The sequence below is a fragment of the Eucyclogobius newberryi genome, unplaced genomic scaffold, assembly GCF_026437365.1.
Source record: "Eucyclogobius newberryi isolate DKJ021-1_F unplaced genomic scaffold, fEucNew1.0.hap1 SCAF_3, whole genome shotgun sequence".
Taxonomy (NCBI): domain Eukaryota; kingdom Metazoa; phylum Chordata; class Actinopteri; order Gobiiformes; family Gobiidae; genus Eucyclogobius; species Eucyclogobius newberryi.
The window spans coordinates 15742107-15767118 of record NW_027315945.1 but is presented as its reverse complement, the minus strand read 5'-3'; the positions used below and the strand labels follow the sequence as shown (position 1 = coordinate 15767118).

The window sequence follows — 25012 nt, the reverse complement described above, 5'->3', positions numbered from 1 at the left end:
CACATGAAGTACGATTAATAGTTTTACTGTTGGTATTACACTTTATCCAAATGCAGGCCGCAGCCATTTTGGATTTTCTAACTCGGGATTCTGAGTTTCCAAGTTTCAGTGTGAATTTACAAACTCAGAAATATCTGACATCCGAAGACCAAAGAAGATTGAATGCGACATTACAATCGTTCTGATATTCACCTTATTCCAGAAGCCCGTCTGGGCACCGTCATTCAACAAAATCCTACTTCCGATTGTATTAGTGAATATTGAACTATCGACCTCGAGAGAAAATAAGTTCTACACAGACAAAAAGCAGTTTTCAGGCCGCCCAGGGAATCGGTGACTTGTTGGTGCACATGAATATTGGACATTTTGCACAAATCAATCTACGTTTATAGCATATTTTGCTTTTCTTCATACCTTTGGTTATAACATTCTCTGAAGCCAATTCACTGATACAAAATAATGTCACCTACATTAGCTAAAACCATGAAATCCCATTATTCTACCAACTGGCATTTTCACTATTATTAACAATGACTTTCACGCTCAATTTCCTCACTCAGCCTTTAGACTGGAGCATATGCATCTCATTTTACATTGGACACACGCCTTTGGAGCTGGAAGCACAGTCTTTTTGTGACCATGACAAAAGAAGATTGGGACTTTATATATATTTATTATTTATTTATTTTTCTTTCGTGTCTGTCTGGGGCTGATATGCGTCGCTCAGCCCTTCAAACATCTTTGGGACAAATGTGAAAGAAACTGTGAGCTCGCTCTTATCATCTGAAGCCAGTTTGTGACCTCACTAATGCCCTGGTGGCTCATGGAAGCAAATCCTCCCGCCAGGTTCAAAATGTTGTGGAAATCCTGTCTCCAAAAAAGAAAGACTTAGTTCTCACTCCAGTTGATTTGGGGGATTGTGAAATCTTGTACTGACTCATCTAGCAGAAGTGTTTGCAGATAGTAAAAGTGTTTTGTTGAGGATTTACACCAAAGATTATCTGATGTATACTATAGAGAATAAGGCGGTGCAGTTAGTCAAAATATTACCACTTCATCAGGTAAACCCTATTGTGTTCATGTGACATTGTTTAAAATTGAGGTGGAAAATTGGTCAGAATTCTTTGTACAGTATATATTTCTAATCGGGACAGATATGGACCTTTTTGGTTTTAGAATAAAGATGGTTATTGACACCATAACCAGTGAAATCTTTAATTCACTTTAATATGATTAACGTCATTAACGTGTGGGGAAGTCTCTAACTCACTTTAAGTCTAAACTGAAAACGTAATGTATAATCATCATATTCAACAATATTGACATCCCTATTTAAGAGTGGTCAATATGTATATCGAAAGTAAATCATAAGATTGCATTGTATTGGTAAATAAACTACTTTCTTTATTACCGTAGTGATATTGAGTATCCAACAACACCAATAGTGATAATCTCACAGACATGATTACAGGTGACTGCACTTGGACCCAAACCACTGATATTTACATGATGGTAGGACATGGCTCTGAACCAAGCTGGATACAGTGTTGTTGAGGAATACTTTTTGAATAAATCAGTTGGGTTTTTGCTGTATTGAAACTGGACTGGTTGTCTTGTGGCTGCTGCTGGATAGAACTTTCTTTTTGGGCCAAGAAAGACTGGTATGGCACAAAGAAAAGTTAAGTAAAAATACTTCTATACCTTTGTGACTGATGATGACTTTGACATGGCACTTCTTTCTACTCTCTACTTCTCTCTCTACTGTTTCTTTGCCCACATATTTTTTGTCAACTTATATTGGAGGAGAAATTATTTGCACAATATAAAATATGTCAAATCGTTGTGTACGGACACAGTATTGTTCTTCTGAATGGCTCAAATAAACCCTTTAAAATGATGTCCTCAGAATGTTCAAAATTCCGAAATGGAGGCGACTGGAGCTGTTATTGTTTCTCTCATCTACATCACAATGTCTCCTTCATTTGGTGTTACTTAACCCCCGTCCTGCAGAGTGTGGAGTGACTTAGAGCCTAAGCGCCCTAACTTACTGTCTCCTAATGAAGTGCACTAAAAGCCATTGTAGCTACAGGGCTGTATTACCGAGCTGTTATCTGAATAGACCACATGAGGACAGAGGTGTTTTTGTTTCTGCCGGACAGGCAACTGGCCCTTTTTTTGATGTCTCTATGGCAGCATTGCGGTTGCCATGACGATGAGCAGACATGACATTTGGCCCTAAATGTGAGTGTGTGTGTGTGTATTTGTGTGTGGGCATGCATTAGCGCTCCGGTGCCTTTTGTCATGCTGGATTATATACAGCTTTGACAGATACAGCATGTAGAGGGGTTAAATGATAGCATCCCAACAAAAAAAGCAGCCCACCCATCGTCAGGGCTTTGACGTAGGTCTATTGTATGTGTGGGGTTTTGTCTTTTCTAGTCGAAATTCCCTGTTCACAATTTTTTTTATTGCACCTCTATTGTGCTCTTTTATCAATGCTAAGCTTAAGGACAGTTTTTGACCTTTTCTTGTGACCCACGTAAAACAGGGAAAGCGATCATTGCAGACCATCTCAAAAGGCGGGCTTCACCAAAGGCAATTCCATCCCAACTACAGATCTACCAATATGGTTTCTTTCTGGCAGATGCTGATATATTAGAATCCAGAGCAGCTGATGACATTTTTGGCCTGGTATATATGCTGATTTTGAGCATTTTCCCGACGAACTTATTTAGTGTATACTGTATACCTGGCACTGCTCAGCATAAACAATATTCTCAATAGAAATGTTTTATCAATAAAAATCAGCCCCTCCAAAACCGAGGCCATGGTTCTCAACTGGAAAAAAAGAGTTCAAGTATCACGGGGACTTGTTCACGAGTGAGAAAATGATGGAGCGTGAGATTGACAGGCGGATCGGTGCAGCGTCTGCAGTGATGCTATGCTGTTGTGGTGAACAAGGAGTTGAGTCGAAGTCTACGTTCCTACCCTCACCTATGGTCATGAGCTTTCGGTAGTGACCGAAAGAACAAGATTGCGGATACAAGTGGTCGAAATGAGTTTTTTTTCTTTTTTTCAATGTATGAAATATATGTTCAATGTATTTTCACAAGGGAGCTGCAGAGGAGTTACTCAGTTATTTTTTTTAAATGTCAATGGATACAAACATGGGAAGGAGTAATATCATTTTATAATTTATCTTTCAAATCATGAGAAATACTGCATTTTGAAATAAAATAAACCTACTGTTGATCATTTCAACTCAGCTTCTAAAATGATGTATTTCAGCAGCACATGCACTGCTCTTTTAGACAAGATTGTTCAGTGAACTGGAAAAATCTTGAAATTGCAATGTTAAATCTAAGGAGGAAACAACAATGAGTCTGGCACTCTCTACACATATGTAGTTTTCTTTCAAATGTAAAAGATTTTTCATTTAATAGTCTTAAAAGTGTAATTTCAGACCAAATAGAATACATCGAGCTTGACATTACAAATGGACAGCTCTTATAGGCCTGTTTGATGCTGGCAGACCATAAACAATAGATTTTGATGGCTGCACATTGCACATATCCCTCTCTCTCTCCCAGGACTGAGCCGTGGGTCAGTGGTTCACATCTACTCCCCGTTACCATAGCAACCCCCTCAGCGTCACCCGGGACGACAGACGGAGCTCAAAGTCGGCCTGTTGCGTGACTTTTTGAGTTCGCCCTGAGTTATCACAGCCCTGGGCTCTGAAGGGGGGTGGATTTGAAATATTGCCCTTCTTTTGTTTGCGCTGATATATGGAGGAACCAGCTGAGGCCATGCTACACTGCTCCACGAGCACTTTATCTCCCCGGCTGAAGAAATTACCCAGCTTGTTTATGTAGAGGGGAGGACGGCCGCCGTAATTACTGTATAATGGTGCATGCAGAAGTCTGTTGGTTGGTTGGCGATCAAGTGTACAGAACAAACCAAGCCTTAAGGTCGGGTTTAATAAGGGAAAAGGAGAACAGAACAGATTCTAGGGTGAGTTGGCACCGTGCTGACACTGCAGTACATTACACATACAGATATACAGCCTGGCGACAGTGAATACTTAAAGAGAAAGTACTTGTGTTGCTGCATTCTGTGACAAAGTATTCTGTAGGCTTTAAATAATCCCCCTCGTCTCACGCCCTATTTTCTATATTCAGACAATGCTCATTCTCATTGTTTTGGCACTTTCCTGGCTCGTTTTCACTCAGTGTGCCAGGAGTAGCAGCTTCTTTTGTTTTTTAATAAGCTGATTAGGATTGTATAATTAATTACTTTACACTACAGGGACATGCTGCGACTATTAATAGTCACTTTAGAAAAGAGTAAAAGAAGAATTTGGTGATGTAATAATACAGAAATATTTATATAAATATCTAAAAGAACAGTGTGTATTATATTCTAAATGGTGTTGCACTATAGGCCCACAGTACACTTGACCCATAACTATATGCTTGAACCTCCCATAAATCACTTTCCACAATGGGTTAAATGGGAGAAACTGAGTTCATAGTTCATAGGGTGCACGGTTCATAGGGTGCACGGTGGCAAAGGCGGTTAGCGCTCTTGCCTCCCAAGAAGGAGATCATGGGTTCTGCATGTTCTCCCCGTGTTACCGTGGGTTCTCTCCGGGGTCTCCGGCTTCCTCCCACCGTCCAAAGACATGCATGTGTTAGGTAAAATTGGTGACTCTAAATTGGCCCTAGTGAGTCTGTAATGTCTATGTCTCTGTGTTGGCCCTGTGACAAGTTGGCCACTGTCCAGGATGTACCCCGCATAAGGCCCGAAGTCACTGGGATAGGCTCCAGTCACCCGCGACCCCGAAAGGGAACAAGCGGTAGAAAATGGATGGATGGATGGATGAGTTCATAGTTGTGGGCTTGCGTGGCCAGCCAAGACTTTTCCTATTCTAGGCGTAGTCTTGGCTTTGGTCCTTTTATTTCCCAGTGTTAAGATGGACATGTTTAACACGTGGACTCCCTGATCAAAGAAAAGCACATCTAGTTTAATCATCAATTATAGCTTTGTTTTTTTCTTGTGAATGATAGATGACCAATGAGCTTGTTTCCCCCCCCCCCCATGCCTGACTGGAATAAACACAGCTGATTGCACAACTCTGACTGTGCCTGAGACACGGGCAAGGGAGGGGGGAGCGAGGGAGGGGGGAGCGAGGGGTGACCGGGTCTGGATCTGAGGCAAACTGTGGGCTTTGAATTACAGCGCCTCTGGGCTTAAACAGACAATAGACACAGACAAGTGGCATTCTGTAGCAACATTTAGTCATGTTATAAAAGGGCAATAATAAGTTAAGTAAATTTACAAGTTTAACGTGATGTTCATACTGAGCAAGAACATTTGGCAAGAAATAAGACCTAGCAAATTTGGTGACAGTTTTTTCCCCATAGACCAAAAATAAAAATCAGATATTAAGAGTTTGAAGACATGACAGAGGCTAAACGACTATGTGGTAACAAATGTCCATAATGCAGTTGTTTCAGTCCATTAATAAGCCTGCTCATGGTAATAATGCATGTTTTTCCTTGTTTGTGTTAATGATAATAAAAATACAAAATGAAAGCGAGACAATTAAGTTTAATGTTACACTGTTAACATCCTGACAGGGCAATAACATCTACACAGAGACACGCAGACAGAAAAGTCACACAGTGCATCTTAAAATTTTAATAACTTAAAACATTTCCAAAAGTCTATGGGAAATATGAAAAGCTAATTTGCTTTCAGAACCTCAAAGTGGGTGGTGACTGTTGAGCTCCATTGATTCAGGCGCTGAAGCAAAACTGTTTCTGTGACTGACAGTTACTCCACATCGACCAGTCACGGGTTTCAGCTTCCTCTTTATTGGTGATATTTTGAGGACTTTTGCCCATTCAAAAGATATTATATTTAGTTTTGAATTGTGGATCTCATCACTCTGAAACCCATCGATCTCTATTCCAGAAAATCTTAAATAGAGAAGAATGTTACCGGTACATTAGTTGTTTTTTGGGAAATTTTTGAATTACACATCATTTTGATCACACAACGTCCCAAACTGTGTCTACTCAGATAACCTCCCATGTTATCGCCAGGTATCGTGACGGTTTGTTTGCCTTTTATATATTTAAGCATCCAGAACATTTTCAAACATGGCAAGTGGAACCTCGTTGGAATGCAAAGCCAGACAATAGGACCGCAAAGAATAGACCACAGACGACCTTTGTATTCTGTGCATCATTTTGATATTTGTATTCCTTCTATTACACGATCGCGACTCTAGTAACTTGTCAAAATGCCACTGAGGACCATAAATCGTTGTGTTGATTAGTTTTTATCACAAACCTGTCACTTCTACTTCAAGTTTGCACTTTATCTCTCGGCCGCTTCTCATTTTTTTGAGAGTAACTCCTTTTTGCTTTCACTAAATATGTTGTAAACTGCTTCTTAACTGTTTGTTCCTGTCTTCTGAGCTTCGATCCTCAGATGACTGAATCGTGCGTGAAGAGCTCAGCAGAATGATTCATATGTGTGAGAGTCTGCAGCTGTGCAGACCTGTGTACAGACCACCTATGGCACCGCTGCAGTGTCTTACATAAGCAGAGCAAAGTACACCATCAGCACTATAATCTTCTGCCAGGCTCAGAGAAAATAATATTAAGAGAAGAGAATATTCCCTTTACCTCTCTTCACCCATATGCACGGCCACGGCCAGGATCTCAGCTGCAGCGATTTTCAAAGCTTTCACCTCATTTTTAGCTCAAACTTTGCCCTTTTGTTTCAGCGTGGTTCACATTTTGCTTTATGGCAGCGCTAATGCCAGCTTTTATACCGGCACAGGCTCGACGATCGGACTCTTTTCTGGGATCTACATTAAAGCTTTTACTGATTTAACCTTTTAGTTTGAATCTGGTAAGAGGTGGGTGATGTGACGTCACACAGACAGTTTTAAAAAACAGTAATATAGTATCATTTAATAATAGTGTTATAATGTGATTTGTGGTTATATTGAAATCAAGACCTATGCTGTCATGTTGACGGTGCAACAACAGCAAACAAGACGAGACCAGAGAAAAAAACCCAAATTGCGTTGAACTGAAAATAAAAAAAAGTAGGAACCTCTTTTCTGGCTCTCTTGTGAGTCAGTGTAACCTGAGAGACTTATGTGAGTGGTACTGAGTGCATTTTTCTCTTCAGGTTATTTTAAAGCTGTCATATTGAAGTACACTATATATAACTTTTTAGGTGTCATTGGCAACAGAATAAGTGGTGGATCGGTGCAACATAAAACAATGAACAACTAGAAAATCTGCAATGGCTGAAGTCTCTCTCGCTCTCTCGCTCTCGCGCTCTCGCGCTCGCTCGCTCGACTGGCTCCGTCACAAATAATAAAAGTCTAAAGAATTCCGCAGACACATAACATAATGCCCAAATTCATTTAAATGGGGAAAAAGTACTAATACTTTTGAAAATCCTGCAAAAAGTACACGTTGTTCAAATGTCAAAAGTAATAGCACACGTACTACTGCGAAAGCGATCGTAATGAGGTATAACATGTTGAAATCGGTTAAAGCGTTAAGGAGTTGAAACTGGCTAAATGAGTATTAATACTTTTGCAAATTCTGTGAAAAGTACAAGTTTTTCAAATGTCAAAAGTAATAGCACACGTACTACTGCGATAGCGATCACAATGAGGTATAACATGTTGAAATCAGTTGAAGCGTTAAGGAGTTGAAACTGGACATACAAGAACATATAGTGCCTGCGTGACATCACGCAGACACTCAATGATAAAACAACCTATATAAAGTCAAAAAGAAAAACAGTAACATAAATGAATGCTGGACAGATAAGTTTAATGTCATACTGTGGAAGAATCCAAGGCAGCACAGTAACACTTTGTCAGTCGTTACATAGTGCACCATACCAGTAGACCCAAGATCATAAGAACTCTCTGTAGCTTTGAGTTTTATTTTTATGTACGGACATCTACATAGTTGAATCATTTTGGAATAGTGTGGTTTATGTCTGTTCAATTCAAAATCTGATTATTTGTTGTTATGCTGTGATAAATTATTCTCTTATAGTGTCCTCTTTGAAAGCCATAATTATCTTTAAATGGCCTATCTTTACCCAACCCATGCACTCACTAATGCTGCTCTTATTTTAATATGGTGGAATTATGGTTTTGACCTAAATAAAATCCTTTGTGAGTCAAGACTGCTTTAGGATTTGGCACATAATATTGACATCATATTTGTGTTTGTGCTCTTTCCAGGACTGGGTGTTCCTCACTCGATTCTGCTTTCTCACTGACTTTGGACGCTTGGATTTCCGGTTCCGATATCCAAAGGTAGGATTAGTATACACACCATAATGAACATTTTATATTTATTTGTATTGAAAAATAACATATATTGCTGTTAAGCAGGTTTCACAATATAAAACACAACACTCACAACTGCTTTGCCTGTTCCACAATATGGCATTAAACTAATCCATCAAACAGGTCAAGTTACAGGTCAGACCTATGGAGAGGCAACCCCGCTCAACAATGCTTGCTCTTCAGGGCATTTGTTAACTATAAAAACACTTAAATGCCATCCTTTTTTTTAAATTCCAGACAAAGCGACTAACATTTCCATGGAGACAAGCAGGTGGCACCTTTCAAATGTGTTTGATTCAAGTGTTATTGGGGGAGCAGGGGGCTCTTATTGCTTACTACCACAGGTTCACTTTGATGCAGATCACCATCTGGATCTTGTGACAAACATTCCCAGTGTTAACTTTATTTGTTAAACCCAGACTTAGCAAAAAAAAAAGCTAGCGCATGTTAGCATCAGCTGTTTCCTGTTTATCGACGCACGACACGTCAAGACTGAAAATATTATATTTCCAGTGCACAATGCATCCGACGCTACTAAACTCACCACATTTCAAAAAGAGAGGTTCAAACGCGACATGTAGTTTCTTGTTAATGTTCAGGTTTTTCTCTCTCTGCGCCATAAACTTGGAATTGCAGATCATCTTTTGTTTAGATAAAAATTACCGGTATTAAGAAAACCCCTTAACAAATCTCAAACACACCCGGGTTGCGATGGGGTAATAATAGAAGAGTAAAAAGTGTGGATAATTAAGTATATTTTTAATGTACTTAATTTCCCACTACATCATTCGCAAATGACGTAGCACTGAAAATAAAAAATTCAAAAATCTTTCATGGATCACTTGTGAGTCAGTAGGCCTATATAATTTGAGAGACAGTGCATTTTTTCTGTTCACATTATTCTAAAGCCAGATTTTCTCAATTTTGGCTAAAGAAACAGCATTGTATTCATCTCTTTACTGTTGGCAGGTATCAAAATGGGACAACTGGGACATATGTTGAATAAAACTGAGACAAATCAATGGTTTCAGATACATCTGTTGGGACATGGGACACAGGGTTCAAAACCGGGACTGTTCCGGGTAAATTAGGACGTCTGGTTACCCTTCTTTTTTGATCTGGAACCAAACACTATGGGGTAGACACAAAACTTTTCAACAAAATGTCTTGTTATCCTGCGACAACAATCAGAACACTTCTGCAGCCACGTGGCCGTTCTTACAGTGTCACATCCTGAAAGTAGTTTTTTCATTACTCTCATTTTCTTCTGCTCCTATTACCTCCCCTGCTCCTGTCACTCCAGTCCCAGTGCTGTCTGCTGTGGTGCTTGCAGCCTGCAGACTTTCTTCCCCTAAAACGCCATAAATCAAGCCATCCCGCTCCTCTGTGATCTACGCACAGCCCCGGCCTCCCTGCCTCTCCCTTAATCTTCTCTCTCCCCTTCTCCTCCCCACAGTCCCGATGCTGTCAAAACATACTGCTGTATTTCGACGACACCTCTCAATGGCCGGCTGTGTACAAGAGGCCAGAAAAGGTGAGGAAACCACTTTGCACTTCTCTCCATCACTGACAAGACGTAATTAAACTTAACACACTCAGGGATTAACAAATTCAGAACATTGATGTGTCTTGTATTTACCACCCACCACTGAACCACCCTATCTTCCGATTTGAAAAAAAAAAAACTGAAAAAAAAAGAAAGGCTTTTCACACGCAGCTAGTAATGTTTCATCGATTCCGCATACAGTGATCAAGCTCAGAACAATCAATATTTTTGCAAAATTCTGCCTTGGGTCCAGCAGGCTTACTGGAAATGACATTACGCAGAAGGAGCACGTGAATGTGATGGATTAATATGCTAGAATGATATACTCTCCATTGTCTTTACAGCTGTATTACGCTGGGCTAACAAAGCAAACGGTCCATTTGTAATATCCACTCTCTTCATGCAGCGTGGATGTAATAATGGCCTGATTAATGTACATGAGTGGATAAAGCGGTCTCTCTTTCTCACAGATATTTTATTATCGAGGACTGTATGATAACATTGTAAAGTTCTGTTTTTTAGATGTCCAAGATCAGCTCTCTGTGCGGAATCCAATTACTTTCATAAAATCAGAGGACTACATTGTGGTTCTTGATTGCAAAATGTCTGCTTCAAACTGCACCGCATTAATGAGAAACACAAAAACACATTTGCTTTTCTAGTGATGACTAAATTCAGAATGAACTGTGCAACAAATATAACTAAATATATAGCATATGGCTGTTTTTAGTGCTATATTGTGTTTTAAACCACAATATGATGTGCAACTCAATATAAAAATATTCTAAATATTCAGAAGCCAGTACTCTATTACTATTAATAAATATATATAAATAAATAAATAAATAAATATATAATATATATATATATATATATATATATATATATATATATATATATATATATATATATATATATATATATGTATATATATATGTATATATATATATATATATATATATATATATATGTGTATATATATATATATATGTGTATAAGATAAGATAAGATAAGATATTCCTTTATTGTCCCACATGGGGAAATTTCATTGGTGCAACGCAGGTAGATACAGAGGTAGATACAGAAGAACAGATCACTTATAGGAAGTCTGAAAAACACTTTCAGTAGAAGATCTCCTATAAATAAATAAAAACTCCCATAGACAAATAAATAAATAAATACATAAATACCATTGCATGTGATCACGACAGTAATTGCACATGAATATGTGTCACGACAGCACATAGGTTGCACATGAATTGCACATGAATTCCAACAGCAATTGCACATATAGTGCACGTATGTATGTATGTATGTATGTATGTATGTATGTATGCAGAGTTAGGTTACCGCAGCTTCGGTATGTGGGCGCATCGCAAATCAAATATGCATAGTTTTACATAATTCAATTTCTCTCTTATTTAATTTGTCAGACACATTAGAACTGAAAAGTAATAGGATTTTTCACACGTGGCCCTAAACTACCGCACTCCATTTGTCTTATTTCAGTAATTTTCATTGACTACTCACGGAAAGCTCTATCCCAGCGGAGACAACATCACTTTTAGTTTCACTCTGAAAAGTTGTAATAAATCACCATTTAATGCAGTCACACCTTTAATTACCTCAGGATTAATCATGACTTTGCCTTTTTGGACTTGCAAAATAACACTGCTCCGATACTACTTACAATGCAAACAGCTTCAGCGCGGAGCTCACCGCCAGAGGCAACAAGTCTTAATGAAAAATATTCTAATTAGTATCCAAAATAAAAGTGTGAAGAGAATAAACTCGTCTTTGTTGATAATGAAGAAAATTAATATGTGCCGTGTTTGGCATTGAGGTGTAGTTTTGGGACCCTTTTGGCCTGTCTGGTTTTCTATTAATTAGACTTATGATACAGTATTTGTTTTCCAATTGTCTCAGGATGAACTAGATTTACTCAACTGTCAGGATAATAATGTTAACGGTGCGGACAATAAAAGGAGCTACATTTTTGACCAAATGTATAAACCTACCCAGCACAACAGTAAACAAGTAAAGATAAATAGTTAGCTTTTTGTGGTATTCTCACCTCTCTAAACTACTTCCTCACTTACATTATCTTGCCGTTGTCATTCATCCTGTGCACAAAGCAAACTCCCAATTTACATTCGGAATAACTACACACAAACAACCAAAATGATAAGCATTATAAGAGAAGACTGACACGATTAGATTAAACCTGCGTCTACTGCAGTTTTGTATGGATAGAATTGCAAACCCAAACCACATTCATTTCTGTGAAGGATAATTCTTACATCTGTACAAGAGCAGAAAACCTCAATCAATACAAACCCATTCCCACAGCAGTCACACAATAACAGACAGTGGTGGCGGATGGCAGGTTTTTCTATAGTAGTTTTGACTTTGGTGGGATAATCCCTGTTGTAAATAGAAATGATCACCAATCAAGACAGTTTTTCAGGAAAAGTTTAAAAATATGTTGAAAATGTGATGAATGCGAAAGCAGAGAGTTCTAAAACCTATTGTTGATTTCACACTGAGAAGAAGAGGAACTACATCCTAAAGTTTGGCACAATCTACATTTAAGAACACATTTTTATTCTTGAAACAAAAATTCAACAAAAATAAAGGTGTCATATCTTTTTATTTGACAAAGAAATAACACTTTCTGTGACATTAGGAGTTTTTTGGGGGGGGAATTTACTTGCTTGATGTCATAATTTACAATCAGGAAGAACAATTATAAACCTAAAAATTGCCAAACTGGGATGAAATGTATACACTGTTTTATTAAAATGAGTAGTCCAACCTTCCATAGGCACTTGAAGACTTTTCCCACCAAGCACAGGGTCACCGGTTCAATTCTCCCTCACAATCAATACTGCCATATGTAAGACTCTATCCACATGCTATGAACAGGAAGCTCACTTTTTGAATTTTCTCATAAATGTTGACAGCAAACAGCCAAACTTAGAAAGGATTTATTGATCCATGAAAAACAATTTTCACAGCATAATTGCACTAAGTCTAATTACACAAAACACAAATGTAAAGGTATAATGGGTAAGAAGCTACAATGTGAGTCACCAGTACTGTTGATTTTGGTCATTTGATGAGAATGAGTTTTGCAGAAAAAGATGCTTAAGGCTGTGTGCTTAAGGACAATGTAAAGATTACGTTTTCTGTTCAGAAATAGACGATTGAAGTGTATTTTGACTGGAATATTGTGCTGGCCAATTAAAAAAAATAAAAATAAACAACAACCCAAAAACCATTAAATTCCTCAAACCGTTTTTTGTTTTTATTCTATTTTTATCTTAATAAAACACCCAAAAAACATAGTGAATAGAGACGTCTAATAATTGCATTTCAAGACTAAAAGTCAAAGTTCTGCCTGAAAAGAACCTTGACTCATAAAGGTCGATGGTTTCTTTAATTTTCAAACCTTTTTTTTTACTTGTAAGTTAAATGTGCTGCTTTTCTGACACATTTCCACTCTCCTTCAGAACTGCTACCAGAAGGAAGCGGTGCTGCGTCCGGAGAACAACCAGGTCATCAACCTGACTACGCGCTACACATGGTCGGGCTGCATGGTGAGAGCAATAGATTTTTTATTTAACATCTACAGCACTTAACACGCTGCCAGCCTCCTCCGTGCTCCACCGCGTCTCCACAACACCCCTGACCTCCATGTTTTCCTTTACCACATTATCACAACACTGCTCATTTTTGTTATCTCTGTTATGCCAAACGAAATGTATAAAACCGAGGAAAGGCAAGTCGGAGCTAATGGCCCGTAATGTGTTTTCATAACATTTCTCCGCTGATGATGCATATCCGGGATTCATCTGATCATCGTAAACACCTTTCTTTTTATTTTTACATTCTTTGTCTCTTCAATAGAGGCTTGTTGTTCGCCACATTAAGGAAGTGGGATTTGCCACTGCTGTCGTGTTGCATATTGGATCACACATTTCCATCTATTTTGGGTGTGAAATATGTTTTTTTCCCGTGAACGTCTCAAGCTCCCACTCATCTGCGTTAATTCAATGTGTCTCTGAGGTAAAAGCCATTTTTGGATCATTTATCCCGTTGCGTTTTTTCAGGTGGAGGGTGATGGGAACGAGGAGGTGCTGAGCTGCGTGGGAGGACGCAGTTTCCGCTCGGTGAGGGAGAGGTGGTGGTACATCGCGCTCAGCAAATGTGGGGTGAGTAAGGACCTCTGAACCTCTCGAAGGCGCTGACTGTAGTGTGGTATTCTCAACAAAACATGCTGGTGTGTGCGTGAGACGAGAGCCCAGGGGAAATGGACATGTAGTGAGACAATGGCAGACTGTGGTGGTGCTTGGATGTAATGAAAAAGATGGATGTGTTCTGTCGTTCGGGGGATTTCTCTTTGTTTACATCTGTAGCAGGCTCTCAGTGGTGACTATACTAAGAAACTTGTACTCTAGAATGTTGGTATTAATTAGTTTTCTTATGTGTTGTGCACTGTTCTCCACCAGAAATGTTACACAGTGCACCTGTAACTTTGTCATTCAATTCAATTCAATTTTAAAAGCCACCAGATTAAGCTGACAGAACAGAATTGAATGAAACAGAGATAAAATAGAAAAGGAAATAATATTGTTCAACAACTGTTAAATTGACGGTTATGTAGAAAAAAACAGCTTCCTCACATTCTTCAGTGAACTGTTTATTTAATACTTTATTCAGTTAGACAAACATTGAGATGAATATTGGCCTAGCACGGCATATTAGGACACACATTTACATTTTACTTGTTACCAGACAAAATATGTTTGTAAGGTACACATTTTCCAAATTGTGCATTTGTCTACATGTGTTACCGTAAATAACAGTATCTAGTATTTATACTAGAGACGTGCTGATATTGCTAAACGTCTATATTGATGTATTTTAGGTATTTGCAGTTTCTTGCATCACATGTGGAAGCATTTTGCTCCTTTAGTAATATTTAAAATCTTGCACAAAATCATCTTGAGTTTTTTTGTACAATCTCACAAACAGACATCAAGGACTAAAGGTCCAAAGTACTTCAATACAGTGAGTTTTTGAGACTGCTGTAGAAAAAAATCAGTTGCAGTCATTAGTCAGTAAAAAAGAAGATTAATTTCAAGGTTTCAGGGGAAATGTAAAACAAATAGAGAAACAGGACAGGCTATTATCAGGTGGCTCCGCCCGGTGGGTGGGGCTTACGCAGCTCAGAGTTGGATAAATATCTAGGTTCTCAGACTAGATTGGCAGATTGAGAATGACAGTCGAAAGCAGCTCAGATGACTACAACAGAATGAATTTCTACAATGGACCACTCCTGGACAAATGAGGGATTACATCGACCTTTGGGACTTTTGTATTTCCATTCGGCAGCTGCATTATCATCTGCATTGTTGTATAGATTTGTATAGATATTCGGTTTTATTGGGAACTGGGCTTGCTGAAATGTAATGAAATTGCCCGTTTTGCTGCCCCAAGTGTATTTTCTACTTTAACCCGCAATGATTAATGTCTTTGAAACATGTTTTGGAGTCAGCAGTGGCAATAGATATTGAAATGGGAAAGCAGAGGCACAGACCACTCGGCACCACAAGGAATGTTTTAAGGCTTGTTTTTGTGCTGGCCCTCCATGCTTTTCATATTAACTGTATTTGCCTTTTTATATAGACTTTTATTATTTTGTACAAGAGTAAGGGAAACATCAGAGCTCCCAACAGTGATGTGTGGTGCTCTAAATACAACCTGTAGATGGGGTGTATTAAGGTGCTATGGTGGACGCTTGAGTGAATATTTTAATAATGTGGAATGGTTTTGATCAGTGATAAATGGTGTGAATAATGCAGTGTGGCCTTTAAAGTTCTGCGATTGTTCTAACATGTAACAAATAAATGTTAAACTTTCCCCCATATAAAGTCATTGTAAAAAGCTGGTCTTTAAACAGAACAGGCTTTAAGTAATGGCAATTTTGGACAAAGTAAAAGTCCTCAAAGTTTTGCCTGTGTGTTTAACTGCACGGCACAATATGAGTGTAATATGCATTTTGAGCTATAGATGTTGAGAGTTTATTACTTGAAAAATGTTGAAACTGAAATATGTAGGCTAGTTCTTCTTTCCTTTTATACAGTTTTTAAAATGTATGAAATCATATATAATTTTGGCACATCCCTAAGGTGAATGGCTAGCATATGGAGCATCATTAGACGGCAGTGCACGCTGTGTTTGCATGTGCTGCATATTGAGTTTACAATTAAACCATAAATGTGCAACAGCTGTTCCCCCATAACCTCCATCACAAACGCACAGCCCATTCCCATTTGAAAGTCACAAGATTGAAGTCCTTTGAATTTGAAAGTAATTGTATGTATGTATGTGTCATTATAATTGTATCAAGTTGTATTATTATTCATAAATAAACAATGATGAGCGGTTACGTATCGATTATACGTTATCTATGCCTAAATGTGATGGGTGGATCGATACCAAATATCAATGTGTATTGAAAAGCATTGATTCTGATAAGATATCAATACTTTCTCCAAATATTCAAATTTATAAAGACATAATTTATATTATAGTTTATCTGCACATAGATAAATTCAAGCTGCGCTGGAGCAAAGGGGTAAAAAACTTTATAGTAGAGGAATTTCAAACTAAGCACTTTCCATAGTATTACTGGTATTGCCCATCACTTCAGATTCAGAAAAAGTTATTGATCCCACAGCAGTACACGCACGCACGCGCACACACACGCACGCACACGCGCACACACACACACACGGATGCACGCACACATACACACACACGAACGCACGCACGCACACATACACACACACGGACGCACGCACGGATGCACGCACGCACGCACACATACACACACACACGGATGCACGCACACACACACACACGGGCGCACGCACGGATGCACGCACGCACACATACGCACGCACGCACGCACGCACACATACACACACACGGATGCACGCACACACACACACACGGGCGCACGCACGGATGCACGCACGCACACATACACACGCACGCGCGCACACACACACACACGGATGCACGCACACATACACACACACGAACGCACGCACGCACACATACACACACACGGACGCACGCACGGATGCACGCACGCACGCACACATACACACACACACGGATGCACGCACACACACACACACGGGCGCACGCACGGATGCACGCACGCACACATACGCACGCACGCACGCACGCACACATACACACACACGGATGCACGCACACACACACACGGGCGCACGCACGGATGCACGCACGCACACATACACACGCACGCACGCACACATACACACACACGGATGCACGCACACATACACACACACGGATGCACGCACACATACACACACACGGATGCACGCACACATACACACACACGGACGGACGCACGCACACATACACACACACGGACGCACGCACACATACACACACACGGATGCACACACACATACACACACACGGACGCACGCACACATACACACACACGGATGCACGCACACATACACACACACGGACGCACGCACACATACACACGCACGGACGCACGCACACATACACACACACGGATGCACGCACACATACACACACACGGACGCACGCACACGGACACATGCACGGACGCACGCACACGGACACATGCACGGACGCACGCACACGGACACATGCACGGACGCGCACGCACACACACACATACACACACACGCACGGACACATGCACGGACGCGCACGCACACACACACGGACGCACGCACACATACACACACACGGATGCACGCACACATACACACGCACGGACGCACGCACACGGACACATGCACGGACGCACGCACACGGACACATGCACGGACGCACGCACACGGACACATGCACGGACGCACGCACACGGACACATGCACGGACGCGCACGCACACACACACGGACGCACGCACACACATACACACACACGGACGCACACCGTGTCAGTCTCTTTCACAGTTTTTAAAAGAACTTGCCTAACAAATTAACAATCTATGATTTTATATTTATTCATTACTTACTTATTTTACTTTCAAGGTTTATTTTGTATTCTCAATCCACCACTTTATTGTTACTCCATTCAGAGCCTTTGTAAAAGTGTGTTAAACATGCTCTTGACTCCAAAGTGCACTGTAGCTTATCGATTACTTACACTTAAGGGACTTCACAGCATCCGTTTAGGTTGTTGTAGTCAGACGCTGTAAAGAGGCAGAGCCGTTGCTTTGGGCTGTACATGACGATACCTTTTAGGCCGAGGCATCTGGAGGAGAAGCCGTGAACTTGTGTAACGCTCTCCTCCTCCAAACGCAAGGACACAGAGTTTCTACAGTGAGCTTTTAGAAGGAACGGCAGGTGAGATCCAGCCGTTCAGCTTCTGTTTCAGTGTCATGGTCCGAGTCGTGTGAGATGTCACGGCGTACTCGGCATCTCTTTACAGTTTGCACTACAGAGGTGATAAGAAAGAATGCAGAGTATGAAGTACAGAGCTTACATCCAGGAGAAACCAGACAAAAGCAGTGGTGTTAGTTGGTATTCTGTATAGTTTTTTATTGATGGTTGAATCTGAATGTGCATAAACCATACCAAGCAGAATATCTTCACTGAATAAATAATTCAAAGCATTCAGTAGCCTGAGGAAAACAAACTAAATCAAAATACTTCTGCTGCTGAACTTTTTATAATTTGGGTTGTAAACAATATATATATTTTTTGCAATTATAATTTCAAAACTAGATACTGATTTGAGCAAGTCTTGATTAAAAACGTCACAAGATAAAATGGCACCTTTACTTAACAGTTTTTAAATGATTTTGAGCTTCATCAGAACTAGTATAAGAAAAGGAAAGTGCTATTATTTTGTGTTGAAATAAGTCTATTGTTTAAGAGTAAGAGTGTATCGAGTGCAACCTATTCCTTTATATGAATCCTATGACATGAATTGGTAAAAGTACATGAGTGGACAATTTATTTGGGGGGTATGGAGGCCTTTCTCATAGTCCACTCATGTGCTTTTACTTACGTATCTGCGCCTCCTCTTGGTGCTCCGGTTTCCCCTTCTACTACAAACATGTACTATAGGCTCCTCCCCTCTGGGGCCAGTACTCCCCTAGAAAAGGGGAAAATAGGGAAAAATACAATTTCTCAGTGGGACTTTCCTGGTTAAATAAAGGTCAATAAATGATTGTAAATGTGGAAATTGTTGTTTTGAAAGTATGTACTATAATATCTAGTATGTTGTCTACAATAATAAATATTTTTAGCAATATTGGTGGCGAGATGTAAAAATATATCTCAATATCTTTTTATACCTTGATAAAAATAGTCAAACTTACAAATATAAATTGTCTGTACAATGAATCACAAAAGTGCAGATATATCACCTTGTGCCTTTTTATTTATTTGTCATGTCATAATATTATCTACATTTCTATAGATTGCACACCTCAACCAAGACATTTACTCTTCATTCCAGATGGATTACAAAATAGGGATCAGACTTTTTTAACTTCGAAATGTATATATGTATGTATATATATTTTTCTTCCCGCATAAGCTGCTAATGACTTCACACCACGCACTTCTAATCCAGAACATTGCCTTCCTCGCCACACGGCCTCGCTCCTCTTGCATCTCGGCGCTCTGTTTTGGTGCTGTCATCTCACTGAAGAGGATATGATTAGAACGGATGCTTCCTGTGGAGGGGAGTTTGGTGCACACTGACAGACATGCACCTAATGTTGTTGGACTCCGGTAGAAAAGCTCTTCACTCCTTGCTACACACACACACGCACACACACACACACACACACACACACACACGCACATACACACACGCCATGCCCGTCAGCCAAATCGCCCCCATTTTATCCAAAACTCTCATGCTTCCAGGTCCTATCACTCCACAATGGGTACACACTCCAACTCTGGTTGTTACCAAGCTGTGACAAAACACTCTCCAATTATGTTTTTTCCAGATTTGTTCAGACTTTCCTTTCGTTCATATCCAGTTATCTCAAGCACTTTGAAATCTCGGTAGTTCTTTATTCTCACTACGATCTCGTTTTAAGTATCAATCTATCTCCACCAGCTCATAAACCCTTCCACTCTCCGTCCCCAGACAGAAACATGCATACAAATTTAATTCTAGGCTGATTGCATTCATGTGCAATTTCACTTGGAGCTGAAGAAAATAGTCGGTTTATTTTAATAATGCAGAAGGCAGTTGTTTTGGATTAATTTGGGATGACACTGAATTAAATATATTTGTTTCTTATTGTAGGCAAATTGGAAAATCAGCAGCAAGGATAATGCAATATACAGACAAATAATAAGTTTGATTATGAGAAGGGAAGTTGAAAGAAAAATAAGATAAACATTGATTTTTAAAAAATATTTGTGGGTAAAAATGACCAACTGCTTAAGATTTACTGTCACAGTGGAATAAGAATATCCTTATGTTGGTCAACTATAAAATATGTGGATGGCACAGGTTGTGCACATGTGGGGCAGGTTGTGCACACGTGGGGCAGGTTGTGCACACGTGGGGCAGGTTGTGCACACGTGGGGCAGGTTGTGCACACGTGGGGCAGGTTGTGCACACGTGGGGCAGGTTGTGCACACGTGGGGTAGGTTGTGCACACGTGGGGCAGGTTGTGCACACTTAGGGCAGGTTGTGCTCACGTGGGGCAGGTTGTGCTCACGTGGGGCAGGTTGTGAACATGTGGGGCAGGTTGTGCACACGTGGGGCAGGTTGTTCACACGTGGGCCAAGTTGTGCTCACGTGGGGCAGGTTGTGCTCACGTGGGGCAGGCTGTGCTCACGTGGGGCAGGCTGTGCTCACGTGGGGCAGGCTGTGCTCACGTGGGGCAGGCTGTGCTCACGTGGGGCAGGCTGTGCTCACGTGGGGCAGGCTGTGCTCACGTGGGGCAGGTTGTGCTCACGTGGGGCAGGTTGTGAACATGTGGGGCAGGTTGTGCACACGTGGGGCAGGTTGTGCACACGTGGGCCAAGTTGTGCTCACGTGGGGCAGGTTGTGCTCACGTGGGGCAGGCTGTGCTCACGTGGGGCAGGCTGTGCTCACGTGGGGCAGGCTGTGCTCACGTGGGGCAGGCTGTGCTCACGTGGGGCAGGCTGTGCTCACGTGGGGCAGGCTGTGCTCACGTGGGGCAGGCTGTGCTCACGTGGGGCAGGTTGTGCTCACGTGGGCCAAGTTGTGCTCATGTGGGCCAGGTTGTGCTCATGTGGGGCAGGTTGTGCACATGTGGGGAAGCTCGTGGGGTAAATCTGCAAAAGCCAAAGAATAATCCAAACCGTGCTAAAGTTCTGCACCAAGTTTATTGACATGACACGGATCTTCAGGTAAATTTGACCTCTGACTTTGACCCATCCTTCAACCAGTGCCACTGGGGCATCTCCATGACCCATCTCCTTGACTACTTTCTCTGGTGCATGGTTTGTGTAGTAGACTATCAGTAATTAATTAATCAGTCCAATTAATTGTTGAAACTCTAATATTCATGTATGCTAATAACAATGATATAAAATCTATATATAATATGTTATTTTTGCAGCACCAGTTAAATGCAGGGCCAATTAAGGAACGCAGTAATCCTAGCTTCCTTCTCGTAAACTGGAGAAATCCCAAAGGAACCCAAACCAATTCAAAAACCTGTTGGGGACAGAAATATAATTCACCACACAAATTCACAATAACACCAACCTCTAGCAAGAGTAATCTGTGCACGGATGAAATTGGCCACCACATTACACGTCCCTTCTGAATCATACAAGTATTAACATGTACATGAGCAGAGGATGCATCATTTCCATTCAACACATGTTAACTCCAACATTCATGTGTCTTCAGAGAGTTGTTGTACTGCAGTGTAATCATTAAACCTAAGCTACTATCTGTGCATGGTTGGGTTGTTATTGTATTATGGAGCCCGGCTACAATTATGCAGAGCTTTTTGCAGTACATTTTAATGCAATGATCAATAAAGGTAGGTAGGTATCAGTTCTTTACTTAAGTAATCTTTACAGTGGACGCTTAGATTTGAGAGCAGGTATCTGTTCTTTCTACTCCACTACATTTTTGAACTGGACTGAAAAGTAGAAACTGTATATAGTACATTTAACAGTTCTCAAAATATGTGTGAAATACTTTTACATTTTACTCTTAAACTACACTTTTAAAAGGGAACCAAGTATATTTTTTGCGTGCTATTTTTACCACCTGTGTCTGTACTTTTATTACTTTAAATTGAGCACTTCTTCCACCGCGGTCCAAAACCGCAATCGCGATATTATCTCCTACCTCTAAGCTCAACATATCAGTAGCTTTTAGTGGATGGATGAATGTTTTTACTCAAAACATAAATCAATTTTGCCTACGCAAAAAATCAAGCTTGGAAGACAACCCGAGGCTTCATCACTCAATTATTGCCTTGCCCCCTCATCGGTGCAGTGGCAGGTCACGTCCTCAGTTTGCTGCACACCTCCTCACAGCCAATCAAAGCACAGCACGCCTCATTTAAACCCCTCTCACCAAGCCGCTCATGTCTTCTGCCGGGGTCTGAGCGCCAAAGAACCTAATCTTGCATTAAATCTTTGCTAATGCTTGTTTTTTTGTCTGGCTGAGTCTCTCTGAGGTTGAAATAGTCTCTTTGCAACATTTTATTTTTATTACTAGCCGAACTACAGTGACATTTAGTTACTCCATTCCCAAACAACCTGCTCCAAGAGATATGTGTTTGCATTAGCCTTATTAGCAGCGCACTTATCTGTAAAATATTTCATAAAAATGTCTGAACTATTTGCACATGGGACTGTATAGATCTGTTTTATGGCCGCCGCTCTGGCACTTAAGGCGAAGAGAATGTAAACACTCCTTCTCTGCGATAAATTTAAGAGTCAAATGTCCTCTCTTCTTGAAGGAAATCTGCGTCGTGTCCTGAGCTCTGTGGAGAAAAGCTTTATTCTGTTTGTTCAGGGGGAAGTGGACAGGCCTGAGAGGGACCCCGACCCCTCCACCATCAAACAGGGGCAGAAAGAAATGTGACTGCTCTGAGAAAGCTGGGATTTATCACACGACATCAGTGCTGCCACCTCACTAATGCTTGTGTGGATAAATGGATCGGCACTCTGCAGCCAAAGAGCAGTACGGAGGAGAGGAGATTTAGATGGAGTCGGGAAAAACATTGGAGAAACGTGCCAAATAATTGAAAACGGTAACATCGATGTTCAGATTTTAATTGAATGATCATGAATCCCCACTAACTGCTTTCTATTACAATTGTACATGTGTAAATTTGAAGGAAAAAAAAAACAATCAGCCTTTTCAAGATGATGAAATACAAATTCAATCATTTTTTATTGTGGATTAAAATATCATTACATTTCCAGAAGCTTTTATCAAGTTTTAAGCGTTAGAACTTCTAACCTTACATGTGTTTTCTGTTTAATCTCTGGAGCTTGGCCTTGTAACTGGGTTTATCTTATTGCGATTTTACTGACAAGCGTTGAAATTGTGATTAGATTTGGTATAGTATAGTAATTAAGTTCACATTTTACATGCCACCTCTAGAGGCATCGACATTTGAGAGAAAATGTAAAGATTAGCAGAAGTTTGTAGAAGTCTACTCACCAGGGTTTGCAGGATTTATACATTATAAGATGATTTTGATTAAATTCTGATATATTGCAGCCTTACTTGTAAATGGGGATGTCACGATATCACATTTTAGAGTTAAGAAAGATAATAATTTAACAATTATTTACGATTGCTGATATGATCAAACAACAGTAAAATACTTTTCTAATAGATTTGATAGATTGTCTAATAGATTTTCAAAAGTGTCGAGGGCACCTTTGAAAACAAGGTCTCTTATCTGATTAGATAAAGGTTAATTAATACATTCATTATTCATTTCTATTATGTGACTAGCTTTATGAAATATTAAGTTAAGTTAATGTGACATAAACAGCCATACATATACGGTACTTTTTCACCTTATTCCAGGCGCTGCCATACGACATAATCTTTCTTCCGGTTGTATTAGTTAACACGACCTCAAGAGAAAATAAGTTCTACACAGACGAAAAAGACATTTTTGGGCCGCCCAGGTAATTGGAGCATTGTTGACTTGTTGGTCACATGAACATTAAATATTTTACACAAATCAATCAACTTCATAGCACTTTTTTAGCTGCAAGATTTTTCCCTCTGGACCGGAAATGAGATTACAAAGTGCCGATCACGTGGGAAAAGAGGGAAAAGTGTATGGGCTGGAATAAGGTCAATAGATTTAAATGAAATGACCTAACTTCTCTTCTAAAATTGCCTGAATAATCATGATTATTGATTAACCAAATATTCATGGCATCCCTACTTGAGCAAGTGCATTATTGAACTAATCATTCACAAAAAGCTGGTCACAGACATGAGGAATTGTGCCGTATTAGACTATTTGAATGAGAACAAATTAAGTATTTTATTGTTCTTTGGTCATGGTATAAATAATCATGAATATTATAAAATAGTGATGTTGCTTCTCACAATAATTGTGACACTAAAATTTGAAATTGTGGCATCCTTAAGTCTCCAGAGCAACCGAAATGTGTGATTTAAACCCTGAACCATGCTAACCTCTCCTCCATGTTTGTCTGTGTTTCTATTTACCAAAAAGCTTGTCTATCTATAATTTGCAAATCCTCACTTTAGGATAAACGTTCTGCACTGTTTTAAAAGGAATTCAGGCAACTAAAACCTGAACCTTTTAAGATTAAGCTCCAGCACTCTGTCACCTCTGAGTTCTGTTTAAGTGCAGTTATCAGGTGTTGGTCAAGATGTTGCCTTTACCGCTTTACGTATCTTTGCAGAACATCTCCGTTATTGGACGTTTATACTGTACACCACGGACCAGCACCCCTACTCCTGTGCTGCTATCTCCTCTTTCTTCATACACTCACCTGTTTTTAAAACTTC

At 40.1% G+C, this 25012-nt stretch overlaps 1 protein-coding gene across 1 annotated transcript in view; it reads left to right on the top strand.

Annotated features, from left to right (window-relative positions):
- Positions 1-25012, top strand: part of tmem145 (transmembrane protein 145) — a 64407-nt gene that overhangs the window by 9849 nt on the left and 29546 nt on the right. Inside the window, exons 2-5 of the mRNA XM_072460213.1 lie at positions 8291-8365; positions 9855-9932; positions 13457-13543; positions 14057-14158. Of these exons, the coding sequence (XP_072316314.1) occupies positions 8291-8365; positions 9855-9932; positions 13457-13543; positions 14057-14158 (342 nt within the window). The remainder of the gene's footprint in view (positions 1-8290; positions 8366-9854; positions 9933-13456; positions 13544-14056; positions 14159-25012) is intronic.